This window comes from Vicugna pacos, chromosome 8 (assembly GCF_048564905.1).
Source record: "Vicugna pacos chromosome 8, VicPac4, whole genome shotgun sequence".
Taxonomy (NCBI): Eukaryota; Metazoa; Chordata; class Mammalia; order Artiodactyla; family Camelidae; genus Vicugna; species Vicugna pacos.
In genome coordinates this window covers 2,822,959-2,836,983 of record NC_132994.1, presented here as the reverse complement: position 1 = coordinate 2,836,983, position 14,025 = coordinate 2,822,959, and the positions used below count along the sequence as shown (strand labels likewise).

Below are 14,025 nucleotides of genomic sequence, written 5' to 3'. Positions count from 1 at the left end.
ACTGTAGATAACTTATATGAGATTTCAGACAAGTATGGTAGCAAGCCAGCGCACTGCTGTTGAGATGGAACCTCCTTTTGGTTCTGCCTCTGAGATGCACTCATCCTCCTGTTTTCTTTTCCACAAAAAAAAACACATATTTATTGAGACCTGCTGAATGCCAGATGCTAAAGATGATGAACAGACCAGAACAGTGTCTGTCTCAGACAACTTCAGCTGAACAAAGAACACTGATTAAAGTGATCACATCCTTACTGGACAGGTGTGATGAGGATGCAGTAAGGGAATGCTGTAGAAGGTGCTTTGGGAGCCATGAAGTGGCTGCTTAACGCAGACTAGGGGAAGGAAAGGATACTTCCTGGAGGGGGCAGTGTCCACTGGGAATTAAAGGATGGGTAGGAACTACTGGAAGTGTGGGTACCTCCCGCAAAGGAAACGGCAGGAGTGGAGGCCGACTAGAGACTAGACCCAGAGGAGTCACGTGCGGCTCGAGGCAGCGTGGCCAGGTCAGGGGAGGATGGGAGACAAGTAGATGACACTTGTGGCCTAGTTGAGTTTGGACTCTGCCCTTCTAAGTGGGAATATGTAGTGGGCAGACTCGTGTTTGATTTGTCATAGTTCAGAGAAGAGCACGTCTCGGGGCAAGGAGACTGGGGAGGAGGGCTCATCCTGGCGGCAGGTGATAGGATTTCCTGCTTGGGTGCTTAGTGGGGCTGCTGAGAAGTGGTCTGGAGAGGCTTAGAAGAACATCAAGAGCATTAGTTTTTCTTGCCTCTGCGTTTTTCGCTTGTCTGTTTCCGTGCTTCCCGTTGTCAGTGCGTTGACTTCTATTTCTTCATTGCTCGCTCACGTAACGGACCTTACCCTACTCATCAGCTTTTTAAAAATCAATCTTACCGAGGTATACTTGACATACAATAAAGGCAGACAATTTAAGGCACGGTCCGGTGAGTTTTGGAAACTGTCTGCCCCTGTGTAACTAGCGTGTGGAACCTTCCCTTCACTCCAGCAGGTTCCCTTGTGCCTCTGGCCTCCCACCCCAGCCCAGGGAGCCACTGCCCTGCTTTTATCACTGTGGGTTCCATTTGTCTTTGCCAGAGTTTCATATGAGTGGAATCATACTGTTTACTCAGTGTGCCTGACTTCTTTCAGCATGTTTCTGAAACTCATCCCTGTTTTCACGTGTGCTGTTAGACCAGTCCTTTTTTATTGGCACACAGTAGTTTGAGGTACAGGTATAGTTTGTTTACCCATTCGTGGTTGATTTGCTCATTGACTTTTCAAGTGTCTTTCTTACTGAACAAGTCTGTTTTTTCCCTAGCTGGAGCATAGTATTAAAGGGTTTTTTTTTTTTTTGCATTAAAATGCATTGTTAAATGACTCATAGTTACTGAATAGTTTTATATTGCTCCTTTTGAGGTTTAAAAGTGGTCAGATCAGTTCATCACCCTCTGAAAAGGAGAACTGCACTTGCAAACACTTACCTTGAGTTAGTAATACTTAACATACTGGATGTCCCTATTCTTCCCTTATACTTTAATGTTTAGCTTTTACCTGAGTTCGGGCAAAAAGGTCTTTATGATACAGGTTATTATCTTAAGTGATTTTATGTACTTCTAAAAATCCCTTGTTTTCTGAATAAAGTGGCAGTTAAAGATCTCAGATAGGTAAATGTCCAGTGGGATAAACCAGCTTTGAAGCCAGGCTTTAAAATGCACAGTTTGTCTTTTTAAATATTTCCTTCTGTGTTCAAGTTACATTAGTAGTCACTCAGCGGCTAGTTTGCATAATTTTTATAGAGACAACAGTGTTCCCAGGAAAAAAAAAACCCAAAGATTTTGGTCTTGGGTTGCAAGTCAAGAATTACAGTCATAACTAAATTAATAACAGGCAGATTGAATGAGGCTGCCTGTCATCTCTCAGTGTTATTTTGACATTACATCATGACCTTTCTATAATAGCACCTTTTATTTTTAAAAATTCCTCATAGGCACTGTTGATACGATAGGGCAATATAGAGATGTCAGTTTTATGGCTTCAGAGATCTACTGTGCATTTTGTGAGCATATCTCACTTACATTTTGACAGTGAGGAGAGCAGGAAGATAATGCTCCCATTAAAGTGATCAACTGCACATTTAGAAATTGGGTAGGAAGATGTGTCGAAAGGCTTTCAGATGAAATCGTTTTCATGTCTAAATGGTCTTTGCTGCATGTATAACTCTCTCCTAATGCCCTGGGGTAATTCAGTGAGTGCTCCTCTCAGAATGGTGTTGATGCAAACAGATCCTGAAGAGGGACGTGTATGAATTGCTTTCTGACAAGCCTCTCTGCTGCTTGGCTGTTACACTGCATTAATCCCCTCCTTTTCTCTCCCAGCCTTCTTTCTGGTTTTTAAACAGTTGATTAAAACCTTAATTAACTTTTACTATTTCAGCTGTTTTATTTTCCGCTCTTATAACAGTTATTGTCAGTAAAAACAAAAACTCATTTGTACTCTCCTGCTCCTTGAAGCAATGTATCTTCACGTCTCTGAGCATTAATATTTCAGTGGTGACACCGACCGAGACTGAACCATGAGAAGTGTCGTTATTTTTCAGATGCTTTCGGTATGATTTTGTCTGAGTACACTTTAAATTTTATATCATAGTGAAGTCCATTTTAAATCATGCACTATTCTGTAATAAATACTTTTAGAAATTCTACATGGAAATACTAAAAAAGCAACGCTTTCTTCTTGACACAATATTTTCCTTTGACATACTTCTAAATCTCAGAAATATGTTTCTTACCTGTGACTGTCAATTCTGGTGACCTTGTGTTGTTTGCTTTTCTTTTTGTTTTCTCTTGACTTTTCATCTGCATTCCACAGATTTCCTCCTCTGATGCTCCTCTTCAGCCTTTGGTGTCCTCTCCTTCTCTACAAGCTGCTGCTGCTGAGAAAAACAAGTTGGAGGTATGGTGGAGTTCTAGCCACATGATGCATTGCTCAGTGGTGAATGCACTTCCTTTCACCATGCGCCCTCCTTTGGGATGCTGTCATGGTTGTTTATGTTTTGAATAGTCTCCAGTGTTAAATATGTTAAATGCGAGAATTTTAAGAACACTTTTGTACATCACAGGTAAGATTAAAGGGCTTTAATCTGTATGTAATTTCAGAATGATGAATTTACTGGCACCATAGATATATCTCAGCATTTAATAAGCAGTTTTTTTTTGTTGTTTTTTCCATTACTACTTTACACTTGAAGGAACTTTTTTATAGTTGCTCTTGAATTCTTTGATTCATTGGGAAGGTTGTTGATTAAAAATGTTTTCTTTCTATGATTCTGTTATTATAAGCACTTGAAAGTAAAGGTCGAGTTTCTCTGTAAGCAATACTAGCCATCATATAGAGACAGTGTATGAGTGTAGAATGATCGGTGACACGTTAGAGTGGGTTTGGGGTACAGGTGGTTGGGGTGCATGGTGCTACCATTATGGATTTTGAAAGTCATCTCTACAAATATTTGAGGGTTTTAATTTTTTGACTGTTTATTTTTGTTTTTGTTTTTGGTATAATGACCTTAATGAATCAGTTTGAGACATCCGATTTTCAACTACCATTTTTTCTGTTTCTGTTCTGTTTCTGGACACAAAGACAAAGAAGGCATATCCCCCTGCCCTGAAGAAGCTTACAGTCTCACAGGGGAGAACAGATCACTTTTCCAAGATTTCTAATGAGCGTAGCGTGTGCTGTGATTGACATGCGCCCCTGTGCTGCTGCTAATACGGGGGCGCACTTTTGATGCATCTTAAACTCGTAATAAACATTAGCTATGAGGATTAGGATGCATGCCAAGTAGGGAAAGTATTTTGTGAAAAAAAGCTTGGGGCCCTGTGGAATGTCGCGCTTTGCCAGTAGGAAGGGGTAGGTTTGCAGGGCTGGGACCTGTGGTAGGGGAGAGTGGGGGAGGAGCCTTCCCATGGGCCTGCTGAAGGGGTCTGAGCTGCATCCTGAAGGCCCTGGCACCTCAGTGAGTTACAGAAGTAGGGGAGTATCAGGATCCAATCTTCATGTCATGATGCTCTGCTCCCCTGGCTCTGGAGGGTGAATTCTGTGCTGGTGGGTGTGGAAAGGCTTTGACAACCTGTCACTCTGACCCATGAGCGAAATGATGGGGGCTTGTGCTGGGGTGGAGGCAGAGGGCTGAAAAAGAGAGTGTGGTGGTAAGAGATCTGGAGAAGATGGAGCCCATTGACGGGCTTTTGGGGGTGCTTTGGGAAGCTGTGGTGACTCCCAGTTTCAGGCTTGGACATCTCTGTAGACGATAGTGCTGTCTGGTGAAAAAAGGGCACAGGCTGAGGAGGGGAGCATGTTTGAGTAGGGAACAAAAAGGGACTCCCGCATGGGGTGTGAGATGACTGTGGGATGTCTGGGTGTCTGGTAGCTGTTGGATGCACAGGTCTCTAGGCCAGAGGGAAGGCCCAGGTTGGAGCAGCGGAGGGAGCGGACAGGTAAGGAGATGGGGCAGCCCAGGAGGGGGTATGGAGTGATGAAAGGGGAGCCCTGTGGATGGAAAGCTGGGTGCACTTGGACTTAAGAGCAGCTAGAGGGGCACTCATGAGGAGACAGTGGGGACAGTTTTGATCCTGGAGTACATGGTCGGAGGTGGACAGCTTGGGTGGCAGAGTGCTGTAGGTGTCAGGGAATCAGCACTGGGGGCGTGTGGGGGTTGCCATGAGAAAGTGCAAGGATGTCAAAGGCTAGGGTTGCCTTTTCACTATTTGCCTTGAAGCTGTGCTCTCACCTGGGACCAAGAGTGGCCACTCTGAGATTACAGGTGTGTACTGTGTGGTGCCTCCACCAAGTCTTGGAAAGCAGTGGTCTGATCCAGTCTAGCATTAATGATGGTGTCTAACAGCATTTAGACATTGGGGGGCACCTCAGAGTAGTCCATTTAGAATGTCTATTCATATATTTTTTTTAATCCTTTAAAAATGTCTACTTTTAGGTATGTGTTATGTATACTATAGTGCTATACATACTTTATAAATATATACATATGCATGGTACAGTATATATGCTCACAGCTTTTCAAGATAAGAATGCATAATAAAAAAATTGTAGAGACTGTATCTTTAATTAAATCACTCACGTGTAGTTTGATCATAGTGAGCCCAGTACATACTTTATCATACAGGGCTTGAACATTTATTCCAGCTTTCTTATGCAGGAGGTCTCCTGTTTCTGTGTCTCACTCAGACATACAGTAACCAAGTTTTGGGGACTACTATTTTACCATACCAGACACTGCTGTGTTTTATTCTTGCTAAGAACATAGTTTAAAACAACAGAGGCTCTCACAGTTCTCTGATCTTTCAGCAGCTTTTGATTCTAAAGACAAGAGTCATCTGTGGGTCACACTGTGTGATCTGAGTTTAGAGCCCGTGGTTTTAATGTCACTTCAGAGCCTGTGTCATCACACCGCTGCTGCGATCAGAGTAGATCACAGCCGTCTTCTGACAGCCAAGATGTTAATGGTGTTAAAGAGCCTCAGCTCGTGCTCCCTCTGTTAAACGTAGCTAACTGATTTAATTTGTTTTTGGTGACTTCAGATGTGCCCCGCCAGTCACGGCAGTTAGAAAGATTGGCTTCTTACGAAGTATCGTGACTGACTTGCCTGGGAAACACCAGGCAGCTTTGGGAGGTGACGGAACAGTTCACCCCAGTGCGTTAGGGAGAGCGTTTGCTCATGTTGCTCCCTCACCCAGACATGGCTGATGACACCCAGAGAGCGTTCTATAGCATTTGAAGGATTTTTGTTCCCCTCATTTTCACCTTTCACTTATAAAATGGATTACCTCGGAAAGCTGTTGTGAGGATTTGCACGAGTCCGACGGTGTCTGGCACGCGGGAAGGGGTTAGTAGATGTGAGCTGTCATTGTGAGGAGGAGGGATGGGTGATGGCATCCTGCTCTGCCGGACGGCAGGGGCAGGGAGAGCCGGGAGTGTGGGCTCCGGAGGCCCTCGGCCTGACGGCTGATGAGCTTTGTGCGTGATGACACTTTTTTCAGACGTTATTATAAAAATTAAATTAGGCAATAAGGTGCTTATCACAGTACCTGGCCCACGGGAGCTTTAATTGTATCTCTTATGTTACAGCCTGAGAATTGCCAGTATTGGCTTTCCTGATTTACAAGTGGTGAAAATCTTACTCCTGAGAGAGGTTGTGTCAAACACCATTTTAAAGGCATAGGTGCAAATGCAGCCTATAGGCACTTTGATCAAGTTGTGTGTGTCTACTATTCTGCCTTTCCTGAGTTCACCAGTTTGTCTTTGCATGTTTGCTGCCAGGAATCTAAGGCCTAGGTCAGCACTCCGCTGCAGTGTCATCTGATTCTAAGTGTCTAGGCACCTTTTCCCTCCACCTGCCTTACAAGGGCTCTGTGTGTGTGTGTGTGTCCTGTCCCGTCCTGTCCTTTCCTTTCCTTTTTCCTTTCCTTTTCATGCAGGAATCTGGGGCTCGTGCATGCTAAGCACGCACTCTACCACTGAGCTATAGCCTCCCTTTGCCAAATGCTCTTTATTTAATCTTTATTTCACTTTCCTTTTTTAATGGCCCTTAAGTTTTTATTAGTATATCCTATTTCATCCTTCTTGGAAATGCAACTTGTGAACATTATAACACCATTATAGTTTACTTAGACTAAGTTGGATTAAACACACTCACTAGGCAGTCCCCAAGCACTATCTCCAACACTTTTCTTCATGAGAAAATTATTGTATTTGCCCTTTTAAAAATCACTACACTGTGGTAACAGGCTGAAAATATTTTATGTTATTTTTAAAAGTTAAAGTGATTTTACCCTTTTCTCCTTGTGTACATGTTGTGATCTGTCTTCATCTGTGTGATAAAGAATTCTGTTCCATCAGTTACTTTATTTCTTCTTGTTATTCAAATTTTAACTTAATGATTGCTGTTAGGAAGCCTAACCTGATGTAAAAATGCAGTGAGGGTTTACTGAGTAGAGGTCTCATCTGTTTTAAACAAACTGTAAAATATCTAAATTGTCTCACCTCTGTCTTAATTGTTTTTTAGGAAAAGTTACTCCTTTTCGTGTTATTATCACGTACCTCCCTCAGTGAGAGTGTGCATCTGCTCTGCTTCCTTTTATGTTGCAGTATCGCTGGGCGTTGTCATCACACTGTACCTTTTTCAAATGATGACTCAAACTAACAAAGTAAAATTGTGTAAAGAGCTTTTTTTTTTTTAAAGTAAGCATCAAAACATTTGGCTATGTTTCAGAAAGAAAAGGAAAAAAAAAAGGAAGAGAAAAAGAGAGAAAAGGAACCAGAAAAGCCTGTAAAACCTCTTACAACTGAAAAGGTAACGTTTCTTTTCTTTTCTTTTTTTTGTCTGCAAAGATTACGACCTTGTTTGTATAGTTAGATATGAATGACTTTTGGGATGTTCATGATAATACAAATATTCTTTCAGCAAGGATTTGTTGAACGAGTACTGTGTGCTATGCATGTGCGTCTAGCTTGTCCTGTGGGATCTGTAGTCAGTTACATAGGTGAGGGGGTAGATTCGTGTGAGTTCCTTGAGGACGAGTATTATTAATGATGGGAAGAATGGTGTCTTTAGAGGATGGGGGTATAGCTCAGTGGTAGAGTGCGTGCTGTATGCATGAGTTCCTGGGTTCAATCCCCAGTGCCTCCGTTAAAAGAGAATTATTTAAAAAAAAACAAAAACAAAAACAGATTTTCCATTTAAAAAAATGGCATTTTTAGCTTTTAAATCAGTGAAAATTTAAAGAACGGAGATATCTTACCTGAAGGGCCTTCAGGAGAGATTCCAGGTTTAAGGTTAGTACTTGAGCTAGATTTTGAAGTGTAGGTGGGGTTAAGGTGTGAGGCAGGAGTGTATCAGGTGGAGAGAATGCCTTGAAGACTGGCATGGAAACTGGTAATACACCAAGAGTGTTTAAAAAAACAGTGAGGAGTAGAGTTTGAAGGAAGATACATGTCTGTGTATAGAAAGTAGTGAAAAATGAGACCAGAATGGTAGGTTGAGCTCAAATTGTAGAGGACCTAAAGTCCAGACTGATTGTTTTTGGGAGGAAGGGCTGTGGGCAGCATTTCAAGGTTTCGGAAGCAGATGGTACGTCTAACTGAGAAGATTCTTTTGGAAGATTGTTTGGCAGCGATAAGCAGGACGCGTGTGATTAGGCCGACCAGAGGTAGACAGAGCATTCCATTTTTCTAAAGGGCTTGGTGAAATGCTTATGGCGGCTTAGCTTTGAGTGTGTTTCGTCATACAAGACTGGGAGTTCAATAAAAAATGTTAAAAAAAAGGTTAAAAAAAAAAACAACAAGACTGGGAGTGCAGTAAGGGAACTGTTAGTAAAGGGAGCACCCTTGATTTTAGTTGATGGAATTTTAATAATTGACTTTATGAAGGCATAAATTACATACAACAAAGTGCATCCGTTCTGTATACAGATCAGTATGTACTGGTTCTTTTTCTGTCCTATTTATTAGAACAGTCTCTCCCCTCAGAGAGTTATAAACATGCTTTGAGCATGAAAGATGTGCTGAGGATCCTTTGTGTAGCGTCAAAACCATCAACCATCTGACCCTTTCTTCACCTCCCTAGCAGTCTCCCTCCATCCCTCATGCCAGGCAGACTTGTCTGTTGTCACCTGAGCGTACCTTCCATCTCTGTTCTCTCAATTGCCAAGAATATCCTCCCGTCGTGCCACCTGCCTCCTAAGCTTACTCATTCCACCCTTTCCATGAAGTCCCTGGAACATCTCAGCTAGATACACTTTCTCCTTCCTCAGAATCCTGGTGACATTATCATGCATTTGATTTTATTACTTCCTACCTTATATTATTGTTTAATTGTACTGTTAGATAAAGTTCTAACACATGTTTTGTTTCCTAAGATTATGCATTGATCAGGTGGGGAATGAGTCTTACATTTCTTTGTATTTCTGACAGTTTCTTGTGCGTGTTAGATGTTTAAGATAAATACATGCACAGTGATTTGTTGATGTTTTTCATCTCCTAATTCCTGTAAGTTTTTGATCCCAAGGTCATGCAGAATAATAAAGAAACTGCAATTTATTACTGATCAATTTATTAAATACTAAAGACTGTAAGATTCTTGCTAAGTAGAATTCTTTGAAATTTTTTGGAAATATTTTTCAGTTATTTTCTTTGAATATCATTGTTTGTTTTAATGATTATTTACTGATTTAGAGCCTTACTGAATTAAATTTAGATTTTAAGTATTGTAAAACTTTTTTAAAGGAGTGATTAAGTGAAATCGTTTAGTTTTCTACTTGGTTACAAAGGAATTTAGAAATCACTAGTAAGTTTTATCTTTCATTTCCAAAAATCAGAAACATCAAAAGGAAGAGTTTATGTAATGCCTTATTGTTGCACTTGGCAAATGTAAAATTTGACTACTAAAAAACATCATATACTTTTTCCTCTTTTAAAGAAAACACTTAACCATCAAAGTACAGTGAGCATTGGTTGCAGTGACCTTGTACATTTCATAGCCTTGTGTGTAAATATTTGCCTTCTGTCGCCTGCTGTGAGAAGGGCCCCACAGTTACCTGAGAACCAGTCTCAGTTCAGGGGCAGTTCCGGGGTGGAACAGTGCGGAATCGAGCACTTTCCCTTTACCTCTCAGTCAGTCCACACCTCACCTGTCTGTCCTTGCTCAGCCTGCAGACGCTCAGGCCTCTTGCTGCTGATTCTGGGAACCGTGCTGCAGGGTTTATCCCCTAGAGGGAAAGGCTCAGTTCCTGTCACATGTGGTGGTCAGGATAATGTGCAGCGTTTGAGAGGGAAGATACATCTGAAGGCGTGGCGAGGGGACTGCCGGGGCAGGAGTACAGGCCAGCTCCCCTTCGCTCACACAGAGCCCTTTCCGTCACGTCCTGGCGGAGCTGCTGCTCTCGGGCAGGTATAATCTGCAGAGGAGAGCTTAGTAGTAGCAGCAGTGACAACGCAGCGGTCATCGTCACAGTATCGTCGGCAGGAGTAGAGTTGGCCTTCTGGCCGCCCGCTGTCTGGGGATCATGCTGGTGTGCGGCTCACACGTTCACTTGTGCGTGTTCACAAGCAGGCAGAGGGCCCGTCTGTGTGCTCACCACCTTGTCAGGAGACACAAGCGGCCAGCTCCCCATTACTCTTCCCAACTGAAAACCCCTTCCCGTCTCAACACAAAGAGGGCCATTTCCTTGCACTTTAGAAACCTTTCTCTGAAAGTATTTCTAAATAATGTGGTTTGTTTTTCTCCCTTTTTCCAACATACAAATGAAATGATACCATAAATATTCTGTTGGGTTTTGCTTTCTTGGTCAACGTTTTGTTTGTAAGGGTCAATCATGTTGTATATAGTTATCGTTTATTCAGTTAATAATTTTGTTGTATTTCATTATATACGTTTCTTACTCTATCCATCCCATTGTTGATAAATGTTTGGATTATATCCAGGCTTTAGCTCTTAGACATAGTGCTGCTCTGGACACTTTTATTCTTGTATCTAAGCATGTATTCTTTAGAAGGTAATTAGGAGTGAAATTGTTGAATCATAAAGCATCTGTGTCTTCAACTGTATTAGATGATGTCAAGCTATTTTCCAAAGTGTGTATCAATGTATTCTGGTCACAATATGTTCTCTACAACATTTGGTATTGTCATAGATTTTATTATTGGCAGTCTGGTGGGTATATAATTATACTTCATTGTTTTTTTTTTTTATAATGAAGGCACTGGGGATTGAATTTAGGACCTCATGCATGCTAATAAGCACGTGCTCTACCACTGAGCTGTTTCTCCCTACCCCGTACCCTGTTCATTGTATTTTTAATGTCCATTTCCTATATTACTAATGAGGCCCAGTGCCTTTTCATATGTTTATTGCCCACTTGGATTTCCCCTTTTGGAGTTCTGAGTCACATCTTTTGCCTGGATTTTTCAATTGGATTGCTTACCTTTCCTCATTGATCTGTAACAATCTATACATGCACATACACACATATATAGAGGAAACTCATGCCTTCCAGTTACATATTTGTCTCATCTCTGTGACTATATTGTGGTTAATTTTATTGCTGTTTTTATTTCTGGCTTGTGAATTCATGGTAGAGGGCCTCCTTGTCTTATTCCTGACGTCAGAGGGAAAGCTTTCAACTTTTTACCTGTATGTGTTATTATTATTCCTTACAATACTACAGTTAACTGTTTTAGATGGAGGAGCCAAGAGCCAGAGAGAATATGTGATTTGCCTAATGTCACCTAGTTTACTTAGAGAATTTATGGAGCCTAGTTTGGAAAAACAGATTTATTTATTTATTTATTTATTTATTTATTTATTTATTTATTTATTTATTTATTTTTAAGGCAGCGCAGATTAAACTCCATCTCATGTATCCTCATGTGCTTAAAAGAATGGTGCCTGATAGGGGTTATTATTTTAAGACTGCTTTTTCTGAGTCCACTTATTTCTACAAGTAATTAAAGCCATTAGTGTGATTCGTGAACACACAGCAGTGAGTTAAGAAACAGTTACTTAAAAGCATGTTGACTTGGGGAGTTGGAAGGATCTGTAATTCTCTAGTCCAAATCCCTTATTTTATAAAGAAGTCCTCTCCATCCCAGCTGGACCCCGAGCCACTAAGAAGTGACGTGCTCAGTGCTGACAGTTGGTAGCAGCTCAGGGGTTTGAACCCAGGTCTTCTTTTGATTAAGTCCCAAGTTGTGTGTGTGTGTGCGTGTGTGTGTGTGTGCGCGTGTGTGTGTGTTTTACTTTGACGTATGTCTTCAGGTTCCTTCCTTGTTGAATCTTTAGTCCTGTTGTAAATTGTGTACATCATTTTATAATGAACAGTCCAGGTTTCCTAAAAAAGAGTTGTATCTTTAACCCCACCTGTACTGTCCTAAGTAGTGAATTAATCATTTTTACTGATTTGTTCGCCTCTAACAAGGACTTCTTCCGAATGAACTTGTTTTCCCTGAGCTGTCTGCTACTTGTGTTTAAATTGTATTTTGTACCTATGTAGTTCTCACCGAGGTTGACATTTTTGTGTTGTGCAAGCATCTGTTCCTAACGGGCTTAGCCGGAACCAGACTTACTTTCTTTACTGGGAGGAGAAAGATAAAGCCTAAAAATTTACTGAATCAAGTGATAGTAAAAAAAAAAAGAAAAAAAGAAAGGCAGAAGCTTTTGACATTTGAATAGATATCTCTCTGTTGTGCTTTAGATATTCTGTTGGAAAATGGTATATATATTTGACTTTTTCTAGCACATTCTGTCATACGTTTGACATTTCTAATTCTCTCAGTTTAGATTTATCTCCTAGGCTATCTCTCAAGTAGCCAGTGACATATGAATATGTCCACGCAGAGGAGAGGTACTCTGTTAAAGGGAAGTATGTGAGTTCTCTTCCAGTTTAAATAAACACATCTTGATTTCTCCTTTGGAAGGTTCTGAGTTTTATTGTTTTCCATTTCTTAAAGATGTGCATATCAAAACATGAAATATGGACAGATAGTCATTTCTTGGTATGGGAAAGTTAAACCAGTTAAGGTCATTTAAGATAATAACCACAGTAGTGGTTCTGGTCTTAACTATAATATGGTTTATTACAGTCTGGATTATTATGCATTCAGTTCTGAAACTTCTGAATTGTATGTTATGAAACCGTTACTGTTGGGGTCAACAAACTTCTTTAAAACATTAATATTTGAGGCTGTAGACATAAGATGTCTTTCACAGCTACTCAGCTCTTTCTTTGTGGCACAAAAGCACTAAACAGATGTGTCCGATGAAATTTCATTTACAAAAACAGGCAGCTGGGTTTATGGGGCCCTCTGCTCACTGCTTCCACAGCCGAGAGTCTGTGGCGGTGGGAGGAGCGGGGCCAGGAGGGAAGCTGGGTCCAACCCTGGGTCGGTGCTCACCGTCTCCTTGGCAACATCAGCTACCTGCCCGGACCTGCCTTCTCTTCATTTATCAAATGACAAGCTTTGCCTAGGTGATCTCTAGAGAGCCTTGTGGTAATAAATAGTTTTAAATTTAGCATTACTTCTTCCACCTGCTGAATGGAGGGACAGATTCCTAAAACCATCCGAATATATCCTTAAAGATGGCTTTTGCAGGATTGGTATTTATTCAGTGAATTCTATTATTTCAAGCTGATTTCTCACCCACCTTCGTTGCTGTTCTCTTTAATCAGCTATTTTTCCTGTTAAAACACAAAATCTAATATAGGAAAAAAGTATTCAGTTATTCCTAATGCAAGCTACTTCTGAATTTATATAGAATACATATGTGTATATATGTATAATTCAGAAAAACTGGCTTACTGTAAGGTATTAGATATTTCTATTTAGGTATCTATCCATGTAAGTGTTAATGCATCAGTGCTTTTATATGCGATGGGTGTATTAACAGAATAATTTAGGTTATTCTATCAGAGTAAAGATTTTATATTTTCATGGACTTTCTTAAAGTCTCTCTGAGATAATTATAATGAGAGTTTAGAATGTAATTATGTACCTATCTTGGAATATTTTAATATTTTTATGAATTAAAATTCTTTTAATATTCAAACTTTTATTTTATTAAGTATTAGATTTTCTGTGTAGGAGAATATAAAATATACAAACAAGCAAAACATTAAAAAAAATCTAACTTCTCATAGTCCCTCTACCTGAGGATAGCTGTTTTAGATACTTGTAGTGTACCTTTTTGTGCTTGTGTGCACATGGTGTGCTCTTCCCTGCCTCTTGTAGATACCTTCGTGGAGTGAGTACTCTTAAGAGATTGCTGTGAATGGCATGTGGTCCTCAAAGTATGTGTTGTAATTTTTTTTAATGAAAAATTTTTTTAAAGTGCTTTTTGTGCAGATACTTGCCACTAGCTTCTTGAAGTTTATGAGAGAAAATTTACAACGTGTTATCGGTATAGAATAAAAAAAATTCCAGGAAGGAAAGTGGAGAAGCAATGATGCTGTGGGA

At 40.5% G+C, this 14,025-nt stretch overlaps 1 protein-coding gene across 8 annotated transcripts in view; it reads left to right on the top strand.

Moving 5' to 3' along the window:
• The window catches only part of SMAP1 (small ArfGAP 1), a 134,293-nt gene that overhangs the window by 74,661 nt on the left and 45,607 nt on the right, over positions 1-14,025 (top strand). For 5 of the 8 annotated variants that reach the window (XM_072965490.1, XM_072965489.1, XM_072965495.1 and 2 more), the window contains 2 exons: positions 2,872-2,955; positions 7,289-7,369. The exons of 1 other annotated variant lie outside the window; for it this stretch is intronic. In XM_072965490.1, coding sequence (XP_072821591.1) covers positions 2,872-2,955; positions 7,289-7,369 — 165 coding nt within the window. The remainder of the gene's footprint in view (positions 1-2,871; positions 2,956-7,288; positions 7,370-14,025) is intronic. 2 more of the 8 variants (XM_072965492.1, XM_072965491.1) reach the window with 1 other exon arrangement.